The sequence below is a fragment of the Cryptotermes secundus genome, unplaced genomic scaffold (genome assembly GCF_002891405.2).
Source record: "Cryptotermes secundus unplaced genomic scaffold, Csec_1.0 scaffold548, whole genome shotgun sequence".
Lineage (NCBI taxonomy): Eukaryota > Metazoa > Arthropoda > Insecta > Blattodea > Kalotermitidae > Cryptotermes > Cryptotermes secundus.
This window is the reverse complement of record NW_019732380.1, coordinates 1,895,303-1,919,054: the sequence shown is the minus strand read 5'-3', so window position 1 is coordinate 1,919,054 and position 23,752 is coordinate 1,895,303. Positions and strand designations below refer to the sequence as shown.

The window sequence follows — 23,752 nt, the reverse complement described above, 5'->3', positions numbered from 1 at the left end:
GAGTCCTGCGCTTCCCCCGTCCAGTCTTCATTCCACCAAATTCTCCATCATCATAATCCCCCGGGGCAGGCTACAGTAGGCCAATCAGTGGCCGCCGTGCCGAGTGGACCCAGTTGGACTACCCCCCCCCCCACCGAGTGAAGCAGGTGTAGAACATAACTCAATAATCAGAGATCGCCAAGTCTCCTAAAATTTTCCTTATCTGTTATGCATCTCTTCGGTTGGACTTACAGGTAAGGGGCCGATTGTTTCACGTAAAACTAACGAACCGACACCCTTGTAGTGCAGCGGTTCAGATCTTCCGTGCTTAATATCCCCAGAAACACTCTCATCTTAATGTAGATTAACCCTTTGTAAACAGAGTCACAGTCACTTTACGACTGGCGGTTTACCGCCAGTCAGTTCATCTTAGCGCCAAGCCCATTGAGAATCACGACCATTAATTTTATTTTCCAACTGAACACTTTCGGTTATAGTCCTTATGTAACATCCTCCCTGAGGAGAGGATGGGTATGTCGTTTACAATTGCTGCTGGTCCTCGCCAGCGCAGTCATTCTCAGCTCGCGAACAGAACTTGCTTAAAAACAGGCAAACCATAGCCTGTCGATGAATGGGTGTATACATCGCGAACAGAATAGCTATATGACGGTGTGTATATTTCCTTGCCATATTTGAAACAAAATAACACAACGCAGGCGACAAATAAAGTATCCCGTCATAGCAATCACTGCATCACCTACAGCAGCTTTAAGTTTTAAATCACCTGCAAGATAGGCAATTTATCGAGTACTCAGATGTGTCCGTGTAGATTAAAAGAAACTAAAACGCTAGGAATATTATTACTGGATCCTCTTTCTTATTTTCAAATGAGAATTTCATGAATACAGTGTGAAATATTGTTCAATTTTATGAAATCTGAACCATCTTAAAGAAACAATTTTTATTCTCATCTTCGACTTTATTTTTATATGGCTGACATAAGAGTTAAGATGCAGAGGACCTGAAAGACATTGTATTATTCTCTAATCACTTCAATTTCGGGATATCCTGTCTCCATCACAACTTTAGAACAAGAATAAACTTCGCATAAAACCAGTCATTATAATTAACTAAACATTTAATTAGCCGTTACGTTTTAAATTGGTCCTGTTTTCATTCAGTACACGGATGTCCCTCTCTCTAAACGATACAGGTAAAAGTTGTTCCTGTGCTTAACTAATTAAGCACTACGCCATGAAGACGTATGGGGAAGTGGTTGTATAGATCCACGTATTCTTGACCTCCCCGCTAGTTGGAGGTGAGTGGTCAGCTTCACGCCCCGGGAGAAAGTCCCCGGTACCCATTGGAGAGGAGGGGAGAAGAGAAGACAAGAATCTTGCCCCTATCGGGACTCGAACTCCAACCCCTCGGCCATCCGAGCCGTATCCAGTAGCTATATCGGCTGCCCTCTCCAAGTTCCCCCTGTAAAAGATGACGGCGAAATTATCTCTGGGCATAATTAACTAAGCACAACGTCATGAAAATGTATGGGGGCGTGGAAGTACAGCCTCACCATTGTTAACCTCAGCACTAGCTGGAGATGTGGGGTATGAGACCCCAGCCGCTTTACTCCCGGGGAAACAGACCCGGTACCTGTTGTATAGGAGGCTGTGTAGGCCCGAAGCCCCTCAGTTTTTAATTGTACCTTTCCGTTTGCTGGCGGACAGCCATTTTTTTAATATATATTCCATGGTTTTAGTCCTCAAGCGAAATATACCGACCAAGCGACCGCCCCTTCTCGGCGAAGTAAGTGCCAACCGCTCCGGTCTAGAAAACCGAAACTAACGGCCATGGGGATTCGTTGCGCTGACCACGCGACACCCTCTATCCGCTACAGTTGGCGGATAGCCATAGCTGAAGAAATGAAATCTGTTCCCGGCTTAGCATAATCATTGCACCTTATAGACTAAAGAGAATCCATTACAGTTCATGTCCATCATGCAAGACCACAGAGACTGTTCTAGCCGTGGCGCTCTAGACGTGTATTCGAGAGGTGCTTGGTTCGAATTCAATCCGGGACACCGGCCTCCTTCTGTCCGTCTAGGCCAGAGTTTTTCAGCCTTTTTCAACTCAACTTCACACTGAACAAGGCGCTAGAATTGTGGAGACATCCCATCAATTTTTAAGAAGAGATTTTATCATTAAGAAAACGAGTAATAAGATTGTGTTTAAAAGTTCAGTAGCTAAGATTCTAACCATTATGTTGTTTTAAAAATAATGGCTGTCGTGGATTTCGAATAATTTTTTTATTCCTCAATTTTTTCTCGCTTCTTTTCGACCTTCCCGTAAACTCCCGCGGCACACCTGCGGAACCTTCGCCGTCACACCACTGTCCCGGCACACCGGTTGAAAATCGCTGCTCTAAGCAAATGTCGAGATAGTAGATCGATTAGGCCACAATCCCCTCATTCAAATTCCTTTCCAGTTCATTCATCAATCATAGTATCATCTGATACTACCAGTATACAGGATGTCCCAGGAAGAAAGTTCGGTATTCTGGGAGGACACAGTATCGGTCATTCTAAGCAGAATATGTATATGGGCATGTGTCCTATTCCGAACGGTTTCCGAGATATAGCGATTTCACTGTATAGTACACTGTACAGACGTGCAACACGCCATGTCCTCACACGAGATGCAAGGTGCGTTGATGTTGACGGTGGAATTTTCGAAAATGTATTATACTAAGTAAACTGTACGTAAAAATCAGAATATACAAAACTATAATTTGCCTGTGGTTCTGTATGGGTGTCAAACTTGGTCTCTGACGTTAAGGGAGGATCATAGATTGAGGGTGTTTGAGAATAATGTGCTGAGGAGAATATTTGGACCAAAGAGAGATGAACTGACGGGAGGTTGGAGAAAACTATGCACTGAGGAATTTCTCAACTTGTACTTTTCTCCAAGTATAATTAGAATAATCAAGTAAAGGAGGATGAAATGGTCAGGGCATGTGCACGAATGGGGATGAAGAGGAATGCATATAGTATATTGGTGGGAAATCCAGAAGGAAAAAGACTGCTAGGAAGACCAAGACGTAGGTGGGTGGACAATATTAAAATGGAACTTAGAGAGATGGGATGGTATGGATTGGATTGATCTGGCCCAGGATAGGGACTGGAGGAGGGCTCTTATGAACACGGTAGTGGACTTTCGGGTTCCATAAAATGCTCAGAAGTTCTTGAATAGCTGCACAATTTGGGACTTCTCAAGAAGGGCTCAGCTCCAAGAGTGGGTGAGTGAAACTGTATCAACTTTGTCACTTGTATGTACAATAAGTGCCGGCATTAGAAGCAGTACTTAATATCTCTTATCAGCTCCTGGGACACCGTATAGTCTGGATAGTGACAGCGCCATAACAGTAACCCACTGAAACGTATGTTCAGGTGGGAGAGTGATAATTATATATGCAGATAATTAATTATATTCTGCATGCTACTTTGAGACAGACAGTAACAAAAGAAGATTGTGCATCACTGGGGAAACTTTCAATGTCTAAGTAAAATGCTCTACAGCTTGCTTAAGGCACCGATCCATAGACGGAAGGTATGGAATTTAATCAATACGCAATTACTTTTATTCAGAGTTGCCTGGGACTGGCAGTTCAAAAAGGAACACGCTACTTCCTGCCCTCATGCAAAGGAGAAACTTTTCTCAGAATAGAACTCACATTGCCAAGTGCCATAAAACGAATCACAAAAAAACAGCGATGAATTGGTGGGTGGTAGCTTTATTTAAATGAGGTAATTCTGCAAGCATGTGATCGTCATGTCTACGGCAAGGTATTTTAAAAATACCATACGTTGCAGGCAGGTCTGTGATTATGTGTATTTCTGCTTCATACTGGCCTATACTCTGTGCACTGTTCTTAAGCCCAATAGCACTAATGTCAGATGCAATCGTGTTATTGCTGTGCAAGAATTATATTGCTCTGCACCCAGAATTGGTTTGCACTCAGCTGAAACCTTCTGAAACTTTGTATGTTTACACACCAGTCAACTCATGGTAATTACCACATTGTGCCCACTTTTCACAGCCTGCATTAAGTAAACATGTATAGAGAAAATCATACCCCTTCATCCACATGGTTCATATCTCAGACTGCCAAATGGATGTATATTGTGTTTCATGATCACAGTTTGCACTAACAGTTGCTAAAGATATACTCATGTGCCTAAGTAACTACCACGACCTAAAGACATAAGGGGGCATGGAGATATAGCTTCACACACCTCACACAAGATGGTCATTGGTGAGCTTCACGCCCTGGGCGCTTTGCACCCTGAGGAAGAGGCCTCTGAACCCACTGACTAGGAGACTGGGTGGGCTCCAGGGCCAGCCTGTCGCTGTGGAAAAGAAAAAATATTTTCTCCAAGCCAGGAATCCAACCCTTATTCCTCAGTCATGCAACCCATAGCCCAGTATCTGTACCAACTGAGATATCCTGGCGACACAGAGATATCGAGCTGATTTCATTTTGGTGCAAACAACATCACAACAACGGAGACAATTTCGACATACCTCAAATAAGTACTACAGCACTTTGTTACAGGTAATCCAAAAATCTACCATAGAGTGTACACAGAAGAAATTAGTATAACCATTTACACACCAGCTAGCCAAAACAAGCTATATAAGATAAAAGGAGGATCTCTCCCCCCCCACACACACACACACACAATGCATCGGCACTAGATCCACAAGCTGCTTCACTCCCAAGACAAGATCAAAAACTCAATTTAGTCCCAGTATAATTCCACGACCATTTCTATGGAAATCTACTAAAAACTAAACATTTAATTCAACGTGCTTGTGACTTACAAACTCGTTTTGACTTTTTCAAGTCAACTCTTTTAAAAGAATTTTTAGGATTTGTTGTATTAATAAATAATAAATTGTATTAATCATTAACCATTAATAACAATCCTGTAACATCAAGACTTTGGGTACACATTTGTTTACTTTATCTAAAAGTATATTCACTAGAAAGCCTGTGGGTGTTTTGTGAAGAAAGTGTAACAGTTTGAACTTTAAGATGGCGGTAACTTGTGCCATGACTGAGATACAGCCACCAATTCTTGCTCACTTGTGAGCACTAGTTTTGTTGTAACAGACCCTCTAGATATGGTTGCCCCTGTGTATTGCTGATGACAGCTGTGTGCCAGAATACTGTCCCTTTGTGTAACTTAAAAGCCCATAACTTGGTGCTTTCATATTCTTTCCAATTTCTTGTTTTTATCTTAAAATTTTTCACATGTGCTGCATGCATGCTGGAAGTCTCACAGGATGCATTTGAAGAATATAATAAGTCTGTGATTCTGAGGAAGAAATGTTGTACTAGGTTTCAGGTTCTCTAGGCCTTTTGACTTCATGTGTTTCCTGCCTTTAAAAGTTATTGGTGATGCTGGATTAGCAGAATGTGGAATTGGAGGGGCAAATGTAGCGACCCTCAAGAAAGCCAAACTTCCATTCTGAATACTTACTAACAGAATACACTCCATATTTTCTTCTTCTAGTTGTTCAGATTGACACATTAGGCAAGATGGCATTATGTCAGTTTGAATAAATTATGTCCATAAGTACAGATTCTGATTACATGAAATCTGTTAGGTATAAAGTCAGAGCTCTGCACTATCATCGTGCTTGCAATTGTAGATATATAGGCAATATTCTATATGTAAACAAGCAGAATTCATTGTATGGAACTCAATCTGTGAGCTCCTACCCATGTTGCTTTCAACAAATGGATTTTAATGGAGTTTTATGCTAAGAACATTCTTTATTGATGTTAATTCTTTTCGGGGGTAGTTACATTGTGGATATGGGTGATGTTCTATTTGTGTTGTGTATCCACTTTTTTTTCATTCTTTATAGGTAAATTATTACAGACATTGATGTTAAGTTCTCTGTTGCATTTGAGGAATAATAATTAAAAGTATCAGCTGACTGACTCTATGGTCTAGTGGTCAGAGTTCCTGGCTACAGATCCAGAGGTCCCGAGTTAGATTCCTGGTGCTACCAGATTTTCTGAGAAGTAGTGGGTCTGGAATGGGGTCCACTCAGCCTGATGAGGATAATTAAGGAGCTGTCTCAAGGAAATAGCGTCTCCAGTCTATAACACCAAGATTAACGGCCGTGGGAAACCGTTGCGCTGGCCACGTGACACCCTCTATCCACTGAAGTTGGCACTAACTTTGCGGACAAGCAGAGTCACTCGGTCAGTATAGTTCACTTGCGGACTACAGGCCACAGAATTTTTTTGTTTATCGGCATTTTATATACCCCATATTGTTCAGTACTAAATATTTAAACATTCGCACTGTGATCCTCAAATCAGATTTGTAATATAGGTTTTCCTGTTTCAGTTAACCCATTGCCCTTTCTGTTTATATCAAAGCAGTCATGTGATAGACTTTCTTTGCCAGCTGTTTGAATTACAAGTGCTAACGCTGTGTATTACGATGCCAGAGCAGGCAGGGCATATTTAATTTTAGTAAGTTAGTAGTGTAACCAAGTCTCATCATTTGTTACATTAATGTCTTGTAACTTATACTGCTTCTCCCATATTTGTTTCCAGTCCCGCATGTTACCGAATGATGCATCAAGGCTGATTTTTAATACCATACCCCATGAATGATACACGTATAGTGAACCATGAACTGTATCCTTTATATATGTAGTATGCTGCATTTCACATATCCATATCAAAATGTAATCAGTACCCACAGAATAGACATGATACACTGAAAAAAGACTGATTTTTCTTGACATCTTACTTAGTAACTTACTTTCACGCATTATGTTAATGTGTGACAATTCATTGCTGTGGTAACCCAGAATTGTGTAGTTTCATAGCTGTCGTCTCACTCTTACATTTCTGTGTATGTGTAGAGAGATAGAGGGAGATTGAATTAGTATGGGTGAAGGGCTAATCCAATTAATCACACTCATTAGGCCTGAAAGTGGAATCTGGAATCTGGATACCACATGAGTAAATTTTCGATCACAATGGCTGCTCAGTCTGAAGCATGAACCATCTTTGCCCATGCGAACACTGGGATCATGGGTTCGAATTCCACTCAAGGCATGGTTGTCTGTGTGCTTTTATTCTGTGTTTATGTTATTCTGCATAGATAGAGGCCTTGCGATGGGCTGATCCCCTTTCCAAGGAGTCCTACCGACTGTGTATAGATTAAGAAATTGAAAAAGCAGCCAAAGTCCACAAGGGCTGTAGAGCCATAGATAGATATGGGTAAATTAGATGTGAAGAAATAAATTGACTACCACATAAGAAATTTTCACCAAGTATTATTATAGTAATCAAATCAGGGATGAGGTGGTAAAATCTGTAGAATGCGTGGGAGATATGTGAAATCAGTACAAAACTTTAGTTGGGACACCTCAAGGAAACAGGTCACTTGGGAAACTTTGTCATAGATGGAGGGATAATAATGTGGACCTTAAAGAACTAGGATATGAGGATGTGGACTAGACTCATGCGGTTCAGCATAAGATTAGTGATAGGCTCTTCTGAACTCTGTAATGAATCTTTAGGTGTCTTTGAAAGGTGGGGAATTTCTTGACGAGCTGAGTAACTTCACTTCTCAAGTATGACCACTCCATTTGATGATTAGTATTCATTCATCAGTAATCTGTCAGACGACAGGTCCACAGTCTCCCCCAAAACAGTTCGTCCACTTAATGCGATCTTCTGTTTTTGGAAAGAGACTATCCAGGAAAAGTGATAATGTGGTAGTTTTTCCATTTGCTTTCCACATCGCAGTACAACAGCCGTTCAAACCACTCTGGTCACGCCTGTTGCTATACGAACTTGAACCATCTCGAGCATCATTTGCTCTGTGCTTCAAGTCGCTGCTGATGACGCTGCTTCCGGCATCAGTTTTTGGTGTCTCTCTTCGTCTGATGCCTACCCTTTGACCTGTCCAGCAAGGGAGGCCCTGCCAGTAGCTACGCTACCGCTGGTATAGCTCTCAGGGTCCTTGGCATACTCAAACCCCCTCACCACGATAAGGTGGAGACACCAACGAGGGGGTTTTCGAAGCGAGAATCATACCCCTAGTATGGGCATGTTTAAAGTGTACACATGTTTCTGTCTTTGCAGACCTTTTGATGATGAATTGAAGTCCATGCGAAGATGGCCTTGCAGCCATGCCGAGAGCTCGCCTCAGTACTGACAAGTTGAGGTAAGCCACTGTTCTGCATTATGTTGTTTAGCGTGGAGTCAGTTTGTATGTTTTGATTCTTATATTCATCCGAACTCTTATCAAGTTGGGTTGGATACACATTGAAATGTGCTGTCACCTGTTCATTTTGGGAGGAAGGGTGTAAATTTAATAGCGGTTCAAAAGTCAGTGGCTTCCTCTACAAAACAAGTTTCTAAGTTTTATGTATTATATGCATTTTTTTCTCTGTGCCATATTCAGTCCAAAATACATTTTATGTTATGCCATTTAAGGTTCTCATAACAGCGAGCTTAAAGATTAAGGCATTCCTGTATATGTGATGATGTTAATTTGGTATATAGGTGCCTGTAAAAGAGGCAGTATTCGACCCTGAAGATGGAGCAGGTTCCTCTGAACTGTTGGTACCTGTCGACCAAACTGCATGGTGTCATGTCCCAGAAGACTGTAATATTTACATTTTACTTTCTTTTATCTGTTTAACCGACATTACTCATGATTGGCTCTACCAATAAACTGATCTCTGTCATCAGTTCATATCACTGAAACAGAAGCAAAAGATGCTCCCATAAATCACAAGTTTCTTCAATATAATGTGGTGTTACAATCTCAAAGACTGCCCTGTCATGCTGTTTCTCATTAGTTTTTAAATCCTTGTATCAACTGTTCATGCTCCTCACACACTTAAGGAGCATCCTGTTAGATTAACAAACAGTACCATATTTCCCAGCATATAAGATGTGTTGTCCCTCAAAATGGTACACACGTGTGACTTATAAGGGAAATGACAATGAAAACGAGATACATAATTATTCGAAGCATGGTTAAGTAGTCATTTAGAGACAAATAAATAATTTTGTTAAATTAATTAGTAAAAAATTCTGTCTTCTGGGATGTAATTCCATGTAGACCATTGAAAAGGAAAATGATCGCTGCTGTGGGAACATCAAACCCCACAAAAAAAATCTTAATTTTGTAAATCGTTACTCGCCTTATGCACTGGTATATCTGATACACTGGAAAATGTAGTGAATATAGGTTTTGAGGTTTTCATGATGGTAAATATTTATGTTGCCACATAATAGAGTGACTATGTATGAAGTTTAAACACAATAGATCATTGGGGGTTGCAGTGCAAGGGTGGAATTATTGTGGGCCACCCCTTATGCGTTCATTGATCCATTCATAGATGGAGTTTGGAATAGTAATCACATTTATTGAACACTTTTGCACATAACTTGTAACTACAAGTAGCTATAGTACTATCACTGATTCACACACACTGCAGTCCACTGCAGCTCATGCTAAGGGCGGCCACACACCAACTGCGTCAAGACAAGCATCAAGACATGGGACAAAAGACACAATCTTGCTTCATTCATGATTCGTTAGCATGAAGCTGGCATCAGCACCATGACTCGGACCGGTGTGCAGCGGTTTTCATAATCTCATTCATTTCAGCTGTGCTCCTTTCTTTGCGTCATGTCGCATACATCGTGCATGAGTGTTACATGTCTTGACGCATGCTAATGTGCGGCCTACCTTAGTCGTCTCAGTCTGCTGTCTTCACCAGTCATTGCCTGGCAGCGACTTCCAATGGTGGGTGTTCCAGTTACTCTGGATTCCCGAACTATCCCTGTGCTTCAACTACCAGCTTCTACCACCAACAGCTAACAATGACTGAACTGCAATTCTCTGACTAACTAACACATCAACCAACTCTTCACTTCACTGTACCCAACTGCACTGAACTTGCTCCACTCCAATCCACTCCACTCTACACCTTATGTAGTCTCAGCACGGACAACACAGACAACGCAGCTCTTCTGTTGTTGCTTGCATGTATGTTGCGGCCATTACGTAGCAACGACCACTGTTTACAGAGTCAGCACATAGCAGCAGGTCTACATGCTACAAAATTGTGGCCTTTTGGAAATTAAATGCTAATTCTGTTCAACTTAATGACACACTGTGAGTGTTAGAGAAGGTAGAATGTGGCATAGTGAACTTTCTGTGACCTGGAAGAGTTTGAATGAATCCGTTTTACAGCAGATGTTTGTAACAGGAAGATGAAGTCATTTGTTTGAATTAGAAGAAGAAATAGGTGCAAGACAAGACAGGTTGTGGGGGCAGGTGTGTAATCACCATTGTTCAGTGTCATGGAAGTGGAAATAATGACCTTGGTGGATGAATCCCTTGCATGACTACCATATGACAGTAAACTTACATTTTAGGATCTAGAACACAAGAGACAAGTGTTGAAGACTAATAGTTATTCATAAGAAAACTAAGTAAATTAACAGATATCAGATTACCGGTTATATGAATTATGTGCTCTATATAGTTAGGGTTCTTAATAGCAGTGACCTGAAGGGCGCTATCATTTGGAATGTCACTGTGTATAGCCTGGCAGACGTTTTCTGACATTTTGGAGGGAAATCAATAAACATCTACCAGACTACATGGCATCATATCCCAGAAGATAATATTCTGTAATTGTATTTTTCGAGGGAAGGCCTTTTAATGAATTATATGCCCTTGCAAAACTTAAAATGTGTACCGCTCATTAACAGAAGGGATACGCGGTAGCGTAGTCGGTTGAGGCACTATGCTACAAGTCAGAAGGTCACGGGATCGAATCCCGATGAGGTGGATTTTTTCAATTTACCTAATCCTTCCAGATGCTCTATGGCCCTGGGGTCGACTCAGCCTCCAACAGAAATGAGTACCAGGAATGTTCTTGGGGGTAAAGGGCGGCCGGCGCGTAAGGCTGACAACCTTACCGCCATCTGTGAGCCTATTGTCTAGAAAATGTGGGAACCTCAACATCTCACAACCCTATAGGCCTCCACGACATGTTAACAGGGATACCTTTACTTCTTTTTACTTACTTACCGCTCCTTAACAGTATGGTTTGTGTGAGCCTGTGTGTGTACTGGTTAAGATGCTCTGTGAAGGTATATATTCTTCTATGAATAGATATCTGTATTAAATTGGGAACTGTGTGAAGGAGGAGAATGTTGATGCCCTTTGGAATTGCATTTTATGCAGGTTTTAGTACAATAAAATCATTACTTGTCAGCAGTTAGTATTAATTATCACACATGCTGTGTTTGTTGTTAACCTTACATTGGAAGTATGGTATACACTCAAGATTGAGGGCGCTTTGTTTTAATTGTCTGCTGCTCCTAGAATTGACCACACTGTTTTGAATATCCTTTTCACAGAACAGTAAGATGGTCAACTGACAATTACTTATGCTTTTTCTGTTCCTGTACAGAAGACATTTTTCCACATCAATAGTGAAATTGTATTCTTTACCCATTAGTGATTTTCATGAAGAAATACATATGACAGATGTATCTATATCTGCATTCTATCAGGTGCTCATGATCAGTGGACTGTTGTGGGAGGTGAAGTGAGCATGTATATTATGTTGTTTATGAAAATGGTATGTAAATGAACACATTGCTGCCTTTCGAGCTGTTCACAGTGATTTAATCCATGAGTTTTGGTTTGTTCTGGCATTCACAGGACATGCCTTCCACTTCATCTTCTGTTCGTGCAGAGATTCTCACATACAGTCGCACTCAGTCAACCGTGCGCCGTTGTCGGTCACAGGAGCTCGACATTCCATCAAACGTAATTCCAGCTCATGAGGCTTTCCACCGGACACATTCTGTTTCTGAATTGTGTTTTCTTTTTGAACAGGCTTCAGTTGTTCATGTAGGTGATGTTAATTGTAGAGACACTTGTCTGTGTGTGGTATACTGTGCCAGTGGTTCCCAGACTTGAAGATCTGCCTATGTAGTATTACCAGTTATTAGTATAAAATGACCTTGAAAGATCTTCCCATCTTTCTGTCACGTGAGCTGCATTATGTTCTGAATATGTGACATCATGCTAAATGGATGAATTTCTCTGTTAGTAAATTACAGTTACATCTTATGAATGTTACTTTTATTTCTGTGTAGTAAAAAAGAAAAGCAGTTATTGTCAGATATTGAGTCCAGGACTGTTGAGAAATGATAGCGCAGTCATCATGTAAAGATAAAAAGGTAAATGTAAAGACCCATACAGTTGTGAGACATTGAGGCTCACACATTTTCTAGACAATCAGATCATAGATAGTGGTGAGGTTGTAAGCCTTACACACCAGCCACTTTTTAACCCCAAAGAAGATACCTGGTACTCATTTCTGTTAGAGGCTAAGTTGACCCCAGGGCCATAGTGCCATGGGAAGGATTATGTCAACTAAAAAAATCCAGTGACCTCAATGGGAATCAAACCCATGTCCTCAGCTTGTAGCATAGTGCCTCAACCAACTATGCTACCGCATGCCCCTCACATCCACTGTGCTCTTCTAGTCTTACACTGTGATCTGAACTTCTGTCTCATGTGAAGGACCAGCTGAAGGGCTATGACTTGAAGGATGGAGGGAAAGGTGAAGTGGCTTTGAAGATAATGTTGCAAGGGATTATATGGAGTGGCTTCCAGAAATGTTTGAAACAGCTGTGTGGACATGGACAGAAGTTTGTTAGCACTGGAGGATGATCTTTTGAAGGCAGCTAGGCTTCTTAGCGCCAGTGGGTACTAAACAGCACTCCTGTCCCAGAACTTTTGAAGCTACCATATCATTTATTTGCAAAAGATTTCTTTTATGAAGAATTGGTGGGAACCACTGGTCTTCGTGATTTTGTCTGTGTTGCTGCATATTTTGTATTAGTAGACAGTGACTGATTTGTCCTTGGTGATGGAGTGCAACTACAGAGGGTTTTTAGCAGTATATTTCATGACTGTAACTTGGTGGTCCTAATGTGTGATATAACTGTATACTATATAACTACTTGTATGTACTTACATCAAATTTCTTCCTGATTTTTATTTAGAAAGAAGTATTGAGTAAATTTGAGTTCTAAGTTTTTCAAGAAACTGATTTATTGTAACAAATTCCAAGCTTTTATGGTTTCTCCATTTGCAACCAGTGCAGTTTATCTTGATTTCTGATTTTTTAGTAGCACAAATGACAAACACTTTTTATATGTGCCCCATACACCTTCATGGTGTAGTGCTTAATTAGTTAAGGACAGGGACAAATTTACCTTTTTTTCCCACTTTCATTGCTACTTATATATGAGTAATATAGTCTTGATTTCAGATCCCTGGCTTTCAATTTTGAGCTAAGTTGTTCATTTTTAATACACAGAGTCTTAATATTAAAATCTTTTAACATGGTTCTTAAACTGATAGAAATATATACTGAAAGTCCACTCGATCTACTCAGACTTCTATCCATTGGGTATTGGGGGATGTTTCCCCTGGGGGGTGAAGTGGCCTGGGGCGTGAAGCTGGCCACTCAATTTCATCTAGTGCTGAAGTCAAGAATAGTATAGCTATACCTTCACTCCCCCTTATGTCTTTGAGGCTTTGTACTTAATTAGTAAATCACAGGTACTACTTTACCTTACCTTCAAGGTCAAGTTATAAAATGACTATGCACTTGGACACACAGATTGACTTGTTGCTTCCTTGGCTTACTCTTTGGCCCTGATTGTGATTCCTCTGAAATGTCAGTCAACTTCTGCTAGACTATACAACATCAGATCCCAGAAAATAAAATAAATACTCTTCACATTAATTTGTAATTATAATCTTCTATAAATTGTAACTTGTCATATATTAACCATTGAAGTCAACTAGAATCAGAAATGGAATTAAATGACAATTCTGATTTAATACATAAAGTGAGTGATTGAATTGATAACAACTTTGATCATGTTATAATTGATACTGAAACACACGCACAAAGTTCCATGAAAATTACATTTTTTATCCACCCACTAAGTTCATATTCAGACTACTGGAAATCTTGACTAAACAATGTACAGGTTAGACTGTCAGAAATACAACTGAGAATTATTGATATTATTAAATTCGTGTAAGCTGTCTTTCTTACTTCCTGGATATTTGGCTCGAAATCTTTCATAGAAGTTGGGTTTCGTGTAATTCTATCACTTCCAGCGTAAGAATCCCTTTTGTAACTGGAATAGCTCTGATTTTAGGATATTGTAATTATTTATGAAATGAGGTACCATGGAGCAGTAATCTTTGACGTGTTATTACAGGAGAGTCCCTTACAGATGGCCACTTCACTATTATTATTTAAGTTTGTTATATTTGGAAAAATCATCCCAGCTCTGCAATAAGAAAAATGGTTTTAAATGTTAATGCTTCTGGCTTGTGTTTCTGAGGTGCTGAGTTTTAATCTTGGCCGGGGTAATGACTATCTTGACTAAGGTTTCTTTTTGTATTCCTTAGTCCCTCCAGGCAGACTCTGACAGAATACATCATTTACTCGTATCCCATAATTTGAGGCTTTATAGTCTGAGTTACTGGTGTTCATTAAACAAACTAACCAGTTTGCAGATATATACAGTTAAAAGTCCCTTTTTTCCAACCCTGAATGAACAGGAAACAAGATCAATTGCATGTTGAGTTGCAGATCTTACTGTCTAATTCTCAGAATGGCATTCACTGCTTTACTTCAAGAAATGAATTAAGTAGATTTTGTATTCTCACTTGTACTTAATTGCAGCTGAAATGTGAAAATTACTGTTTGAGATATTTAATTAATTATTTTGTAATGTGTGTATTTAATGTGTTTGTGGGTGCTAATGTTGTGTAGAGAAGTGTGATTTAATATGATTATCGATGTAGTGTAATCATCCTGAGAATGGTGACTACTGATAGCTAGTTCTTATACCATATCTTATCTCTACCAGTTTAGTTTCTGTCTTCGTTTAGTTATGTGCCTTCTAGTGCGCTGCACATTCTTGTGGTGTGTTTGATTTCTGATAGTTTTGTATCTTTTACTTTTACAATTATTTTGTGTAAAGACATTTTCAGAATGTCAGAAGGTGAGTGGAAACTTTTTAAATGCTTTTGGATTTCAAGAATAAACTTTCCAGAGAATTATAATGTGCAGTTCTATATATAGCTTCCTCAGATGGTGGCCACTTTGTGTGTCATTAGCCATTTATGGCTTTTTGTATTATTCATCCCTCATAAATATCAGCTTGAGTGAATTTTATAGTTGTAATATTATGACTTTATATGTATTTTTGGCCTGTTTTCTTTCTCTGATTAATGTAATAGGATCATGAGATCATCATGGTACCCATGTTGAGTCTGTGTGTCCACCCCATTTCAATTTCTGAACCAGCTGACTGTTTTTTAGTCAGCTTCGCTCAAGGAAAGAAAGTATGGATCATATCGCTTGTGTTTGTATGCCCCTGCCCCCAAATTTGGACCTTTGAAACAGTTGATGACTTTTACTGAAGCTTGTTATGAATGTGATTCCTATAGAGGCCATCTCAGCATCATTTTTTATAATATTTGCAGTTGTACACACTTGAGGTGCGAACGTCATATATATAGTCCAGAAATAATACACTATAGGTTGCAATATCTAGTACCTCGGGGACCAAACTGTTGTTGAATATTGTAACTTTTGGATATTAGGATGTTGTACCTAATGTAGGTCTCAGTGTACCTAGTGACCTCATGGACAGAGCTAACGACTAATTTGTCACTTGATATCCTGTCCTGTCTTCCCTACCACACGTTCTGTTCCCTTTTCATTACTACTTACATGACACAGTAAACATATTATATATATATATAAACCAACAAGGTACCAATATTTCACTTTTTCAGACTCATATTCACAATTAGTTTCTGGTTAATAGAGCTTTTCAGATCACCGAGAGCCAGATATCACAGCTTTTACTGTAGATGATGCTAGATGTTTGAAAAATATGCAGCTTTTGTTAAGGTGATTGTTTTGTAAAATGTGAAATAAATGGTGGCCATGTGAAAGTTTTCTTTCACTTTTGGTGTGGGGCTGAAAAATAATGGAACATTGCAGCTAGGCAAGAGATCATAACCATACCCGAACATTGTGTGTTTATTGTAGGTACAGAATTACAAACATATAGACAGTTCAAGACTTTTTAAGTGTTGCTCAGCAAATTCTTAAAATGTAATATAACAGCAATAATACTGCTAATCTGTAGGACTAGAGATATTTGGGATGGTAAAATGAGGGTATAGGATTTCTTCTCAGAGCTCCCTGTTTAAATTTATGAATCAAAAATCAGTTAAATTTTATAGCTTCATATTCTTGAGGTGAAAGTTAATAATGTAATGTGGATCTGTACATACTGTACAGAAGTCTTGGTGATAGTACAAGAAACTGAAGCAGTTTTATGGACACCATGCAACTTCTCTCTTTGTGCCAATTTTGAAGTGAGTTACTATGTTCTGATTTTGTGTGTCTGTCATCATTCTTAATTGAGAGTTTTAATTATGGGATCATAAATGGGCACTATTGTTTACACTGTTGTCACAACACTTTGTACATAGTTATGTTGGTCAGTGAATGTTTGGATTTACTCGGCATAGATGGTGTTAGCTGAAGAAGAAACAATTCAGTTTTGCATACCTGTAGCTTCATATTATTTCAAAATTGTGTTGCATGCACTAATTCACATTTTTCTCTGTTTGGTTGGTATAGGACTTGTACCAGGAACCAGTAATGGAGGACAAGAAATCATCAAGACTGGTGGGATCTAAAGTATCCCAGATTGCAAACATCTTCCAGAGCATGGTGCCAGCCAAAGAGACTGACGTGCTAATCAGCAACTCCACTCCCCTGCGGACCAAACCGTCTGACTCTTCACCAAAGTTGGAGCGGAGACGAGCAGCTACAGGAAATGAGGAAGTATTGAAAGAACCATCAACACCACGTGATTCTCCAACTCAGGTGACGGTCGTTCGGACAGAGAGCCATGTTGCACGTTTCAACAATGCTCGTGCACTGTTTGAGAAATTGGGAGCGGAGGATGGCCGTGGCATCGTCAGCAGCGTCACTAAACCAGAGAAACCAGTCACAGTTCCTGCCATCACCACAGGTCCTAAGTTGCCTCTGAGTCAAGGTCTTCATGGTTTACGATCTCGATCCAGCTCAGATAATTCCTCCACCGGTACATCCCCAGTACGATCACCTCGAACAGCAATAGGTTCACATCATTCCTCTCGATCACCTTCTCCTAGAGAACAAGGTCAAAGTGACAGTGTTACCACAGGTGGGGGATCATTATTTGGTATTGTGAGCAGTGGGACATCAGAGCTTGATGGCCGGAAGGTGCTTACCACCAATGGACATCATACAAATGGAGGGCCTGATGTGGTAGATGAAGAGGTGGCCATTCCGTCAATACGTGTGTTGACTACTGTTTCAGCATCCATTACAGAAAGATTGTCACAACCACAGAATGTTCATGCAGCTGGGAAGGTGACAGACAGTAATCACTCAAATGGGGTTATTAAGACTGAAAATGAGAAGGAATCAACTGAGGAGAAATCACAAACTGTTGGTGGAGTGACAGGTTTGACGAAGAAGCCGGAGAAGCCAGAAAAACCAGAAAGAAAGTTTAACAGTCGAGAATTGATAGAGAAACAAAGGAACTGGACGTCTCATTTTTCAAAGTCACGTTCGTCACGTTATAACAGTGATCCAAACAAAACAGAAGTGCGAGTGGGTTTGAGTGCTGGTAGCGCAGAGAGTAAGACATCTGTAGTAGGTTCTCAACAGCAGGCTCAGAAGTTAACAGCTGACAGCTCTCTGCCCTCAACAAACCCAGCAGCTCGAAGTGCTTCTTTCAATGTCACAAGGCCTGTGAGGTCTCCCACTGTATCACCTCCACCTCCACCTGTTCGAGCAGGACAGGCAGCTTCACCTATCAGTCCCACAAGACAAGAGAAGAAGGTTGAAAGGTCATCAGAACCTTTACCAGTTGCCTCTCCAGTCAGGGACGCCATTTCAGCCAGGTATTTGGAGTACTTCTTCGTAACATTATGCATAAAATGCTCAAAATATTGAAAAACGAAACAGTAGCTGATAAATCATTCTAACATTGCCCAACGAAGTTTGTATTATAGCATTATGAACATGTCTGCTATTGCTGTGAGTAACAATGAAACCTACAAGGTTTGGTATTCCAGAGTGTTAACACATCAATTCCTCTTGAATATGAAGTCTGAAATAATAATTACTACTCTATAACATTCTGTGAAATTCTGAAGTTGAAAGATTGGGTTTCATGGGGTGTTCCCATATTAATTGAATGTTTACTGTCAAGCCTCTTAATTGCATTATCGTAAATGTACTCTAATGGTCAGTATGTTTTATTGTATTATGTATAACAGTGTATCATATTTTCCAAGCAATTGATGATGATTCAACTGCTTAAATATATTCTGTCTTATAAAACACAAAAAGTCATCACTGTACAGTTCGGAAGACCTGAGAGCCATTTACAAATAGCTGAGAGTAATTGCAGCACAATTACATTTCTTAGCTGGCCACATTATTGACTTCTGCCACACAGCATTGTTAAATAAACTATGAGATATTTTGTGTAATAAATTAGTTTAGATATTGTTTTACAGAATTACCTCTTTTGATTGACTATATTTACCTATCTCAAATTGTTTTGAATTTAGTTTCTCATCTTTGCATGCACTCAAGATGGCTGACAAGCCAAAAGACTAGTGAATTTAAAAGGATCTATTACGATAAATGCAGATGGTTAATCGCGAAGATATCTTAGGAATGCACATCAGAGACATGAACTCAGTCAGGCTGTTACAGAGATGAAAGCTGCAAAATGTCATATCTCAGTTTGGATTACAGTTTATAGATACATTCTTTTTCATTTTTGATCTCCTAGTTATTTTTATGTTTCTTTAAAGCAGTCAAAACTCTATTGTCAACAGAGTGTCAGCATTATAAGAGGGCTCATTGGTCAATTCATTTTACTAACAGCAACCATTTTTATGTTCCTGTGTTTACGGTTTATATTAACCTTCATGTGACACTGTATAAACTGCTTATGGTAATTGATATGATAGTCTCCAGGCAGGCATTTCGATCACATTTGTCTGGTGTGGCCTTATGTTCAGCATCTCTTAAAACAACTCCATTTCATTTTCCAGTGTCAAGGATGAAAAATTGAGACAGCAGCAGCCTAAATTATCACCAGATGCAAACAAAATATCAGCCAGTACTTTCATGGGTAAGATAAATATTTCAGTTATTGAAATACACAGAATGTGCGATAATTATTTGTAACTTAATTGCTTTGTATTTGGGGAGTTCGTTTATATTAGCTTTATGTTGCAGGAGTTCTTATTACCTATAAATTTTTGCCATTTATGGAATCTTTAATTTTCATGCTCTGAGAAAATGTCCAGTTTTACCCTCTTTTCTCTAGATGAGATCTGAAGTTCTTAGAGCGATGAATATTAAGATTGTGGTCTTCTGGGATGTGACACTTAAGTACTTACATTGTAGAAGAATGTGCTGCCTCCATCTACAAGGGGGAGATGAAAGATGGAGATTATTCTAAAATGTTGGTACCCATCTACTGAACTACACAACAGTGCATTCCAAAGGGCCATACTGTCCATGATTTATGCTAACCGTCTTACAGTGCATACACTTTTTTCACCTTACTCTTCTCTTTTGCTCTACATGTTTGAGCACTAATGTGCCATCTTCAGGTGCGTTTTCTCTATGCACGTCTAACTACTGCATTGCATGCCCTGATGTCTTCATACTAAAATGAGTAAAGTACAAGGTGGTTCAAATATGACCGGGACTGATTTTTTTGTAAACAAGCTGCACTTCTCAGCAGCTGTGCGACCTTGCGAGAGTGAAGCCACAACCTCCACCCTCCCTCCTGTTATGGTTAGAACCTGTTCAGTGCTGTCTGGAAGTTGCTAGAGTGATGAGAGAACAGAAGCTACTGCGGAGCGTTGAACAACGCATTGTGATCAAATTCCTCGTTGGAGAAAACGTCCAGTCCACTGAAATTCACCACAGACTCCAACAACAGTATGGGGAAGAGTGTCTCTCATGGACCTGTGTGTTTGAGTGGTGTAAGTGCTTCAGAGAGGACAGAGAGCGCGTGGAGAATGAACCGCATGATCATTGGCTGTGAACATCCATCACTGAGCCGAACATTGATCGTACAGATGTGCTTATTCGTGAGAATAGGCTCATCACCATCAAGGAACTTGGAGTAAGATCCGATCCAAGCGGAAGACAGGTGGAAAGCGGGTAGCCTTCCTTCAAGACAATGCACGCCCCCATACGTCCAAAACAACAATGGAAACCCTTCGGAAATTGAAATGGAACCTTCTGACACCTCTGCCGTGCAGTCCTGATTTGGCCCCAAGTGATTTCTACCTGCTCAGAAGGCTCAAATCAGACTTGCAAGGCATGTGGTTTGTGGACAATGACGCCATCATCCAGACTGTTCGGGAGTGGATATGCTGCCAACCACAAGTCTTTTTTTTTGGGGGTATCAGGATGCTTCCAGAAAGTTGAAAAAATGTGTTGACTCTGGAGGGGAGTACGTTGAAGACTGACATATGCAAGTAAGTGTTTGGCAATTATGTTTTTTTTTTAAATCAGTCCCGATCATATTTGAACCACCTAGTATATATTCGTCATATATAATAATAGATAATGTTAACTGTTCTCCATGTTATACAAGGAAAGGCGGCTTATGGTTCGTGTTAAGTGGGCACTTAGTCACTGCCATGTGGCGCATCATTATGTTGCGCATTGAGTAGATGGCATCCAGGTATGAAGGGCAGCTGTAGATGTACAAGCAGTCAATGACACCCAGAGCACCCAGTGCTCTTCCACTTTGAGGATTGTATAGGTTTGAGGTGGAGACCAACAGTTCTTTGCCATAAAGATCCAGAATGTTACATACTGCCTCAGAGTTGTGGGCTGTTGTGCACCTGGTAAAAATCCTTGGGTCTCATTAAAATGCAGGGAATTTATTGATTAGGTGAGGAGTCATCACCTTCTCAAGAAGTACAGGTATGTGACGTCATCAGAATCCTTTGACGACCCTATTAGTAAGTTTAAAACCAGTCGATGGACCTTCATGAAATTTGGTATGATCAGGTCACTAGAGACTCCTTCACCTCTGTATTTCATAATTTCCTGCCATCAGTTGTAGTTTGTAGTTATGTTTGAGAGACTGGAAATAGTAGATAATGTGCCCAGAATTTGGTTCCTAATTAATATGAATTATTAATTTATCGTTCTTTGTGGCTTCACCGTGTAGATTGAAACATTTGGAGTGATATATGTGATGCCTTTCTTCCTAGAACTTCTTCTTGTTGTCTGTTCTTAACTATTGTTCTTCCCAATAGAAACTTAAAATTCCTAGTACATACACTGTAGCACTTTTTTAATCTAGTTGAATTTTGGATTATGAATTACTGTATCAATTCCAGGTCAGCATTAAACTGCAGAGAACTGATACTGATCTGAATTTATTCTCTAGCTTATTTCATAAGCAGGCTCTTTTGAACAGGGTAATGAACATTGATCCCTTAAAGGGTAGCGAATTTCATGACTGTCTTAGCAACAGGGATGCTCGCTGGAGCCAACTTGTGAAGACCTCTTGGAAATATAGGCATGAAATGGAATTCCCCTATCACATACTTTGTCCAGCTCTGGTTAGGCATAAAATAGAGATCTTCAGCTATGCATGGCTGGAGCCAGTTGACATCAGGAGGGCTTCAGTCAGGATGATTTTGGCTCTAGCTTTATGATCAGGGCTCCTTGGAGGATTGTAATAAGACCAGGGACACAGAATGGGCCCACTGGTGGTCTGAGGGTATGGGATCCTCTGTAAGTCAGTACCAAATACAGTTATCCCTTCTTTTATGAAAACTCAATTTATGAATTTTCGCTACCACTAAGCATATTCACTTAATGAATTTCATTTTCACCATGGCAAACAACTTACATTCATAAGTTCGGTGACATTTACATCTAAAATACTTGGAAACTTACTTTTCAGTTTATGAATAACACTTTTCATCAAATGAGTTAACTGTCATAAATTGAGGGATAACTGTATTAGCTTCTCAAGGACTATGCCATGCAGTTCATTAACTCATTTGGTGATATTAATTAGAAAACTATATGATTTATGGTTTCAGTCTTTTGCTGCAGTTGAAATGCTTTGTAATGTTCAGACCATAAATATTGATTTCAAGAAAACATTTTAATATCTGAAAACAGATTCTTTTTTCTGTGTTGATATTAGTAGCCTGTAAAGTACAAGTTAGTCCTGTTTATTCAGCTAGTTCCAATAAAAACATAGGGTATGGAGATGTTGGCCCATATCCAATGGGGGTGTGATGCAGGAAGGCGGAGGAGGGAACTATTTATAACTAGTCTGCATCTTGGGAGGGAATCTCCAGCCACTGAAACAGTTTTCTCTGTTAAAGAGAGTGAGCAGTGTAGCCACAGAAAGCTGCTGTTAGTCATCACACACTGGCTGTAGGGTTTTTGAATGGAGACTGATAGAAAGTTCACTGCACTGCTCTTCATGTTCATAAACACAAGACTGTGCAGCAAGTGTTGTGTGTTGTTTTGTGTGCACTTGGTTACATAAGTGTATAAAATAAAGTTCTTGATATAACTCACTAAAATGGGGATCTAGCAAGTCTTCACAAATCTGCAGCATCATATTCTAAATGCCAGAATCCTTGATTTAAACCAGTATTTCATTATTATATTTCACTTAATTGGATAGTGTTCCAAATATTGTGTTTTATGAAGAAATTTTATCTATGTTTGTAGGACATAATTAAACTTAATATGAACACATTTTTGTGTTCTCTTTCTACAAATTACAAAAATTGAATAGGTATTATATTATATTTTTATGGAAATACCATGAATCTTATAATGCATAACTACATAATAAAAGAAAACCCTGAGGCATACAAACATCTTCTTGTGTGATCAGACTTGTCAGTGTTAAGTTAAGGACCAACGTTTCAGAGATCTTTGAGCCAGTTTTTAACCCAGCATTGACACAGCTGATCACCTGAGAAGATATTAGTACATTTATTCACTGTGAAACTAAGGCCCTTATTGTAGGTTCTTTAATTTTGTGTTAATTTTGGTAATATTGGTTTGTCATTATTTAGATAGCTGTAACCATAAGCTATTAAAATTAATGTGATATATTTATTTTACTTAGTAGTTTTGTGTCATAGCTTAAGATACATTTTGCTAGTTCTCAAACTCATAGGATGCTATACGAATGGAAATATGATTCCTTTTAGTGTTGGCTGCAAAGTTGAATTGTTATTTTAAAGGTTTATATATATTATAATTTTATATTAATATTACTACATCATACTTTGTACATAAGTATCAGAGTAGCAGAAAGAAGGAAACTGTGATATTCTACAAATGTTGTTAACATTTGTTAAAACTTCAGCTATGTAGGATACAAATTTAAGTAAAACCATGCATTCTATTTTTGTCCTCTTTAAAAAAAATATTACAACACATTTTTCAGTGTTTTATTAGAACTATATATGTATGAAGAATGCAGTCTTCT

General features: G+C 39.3%; 1 protein-coding gene across 4 annotated transcripts in view; it reads left to right on the top strand.

Moving 5' to 3' along the window:
* The window catches only part of LOC111867633, a 231,886-nt gene that overhangs the window by 153,639 nt on the left and 54,495 nt on the right, over positions 1 to 23,752 (top strand). For 2 of the 4 annotated variants that reach the window (XM_033752739.1, XM_033752738.1), the window contains 4 exons: positions 8,162 to 8,243; positions 11,775 to 11,882; positions 16,816 to 18,131; positions 19,299 to 19,378. In XM_033752739.1, coding sequence (XP_033608630.1) covers positions 11,778 to 11,882; positions 16,816 to 18,131; positions 19,299 to 19,378 — 1,501 coding nt within the window. In that variant the 5' untranslated portion in view covers positions 8,162 to 8,243; positions 11,775 to 11,777. The other 2 variants (XM_033752741.1, XM_033752740.1) reach the window with 2 other exon arrangements.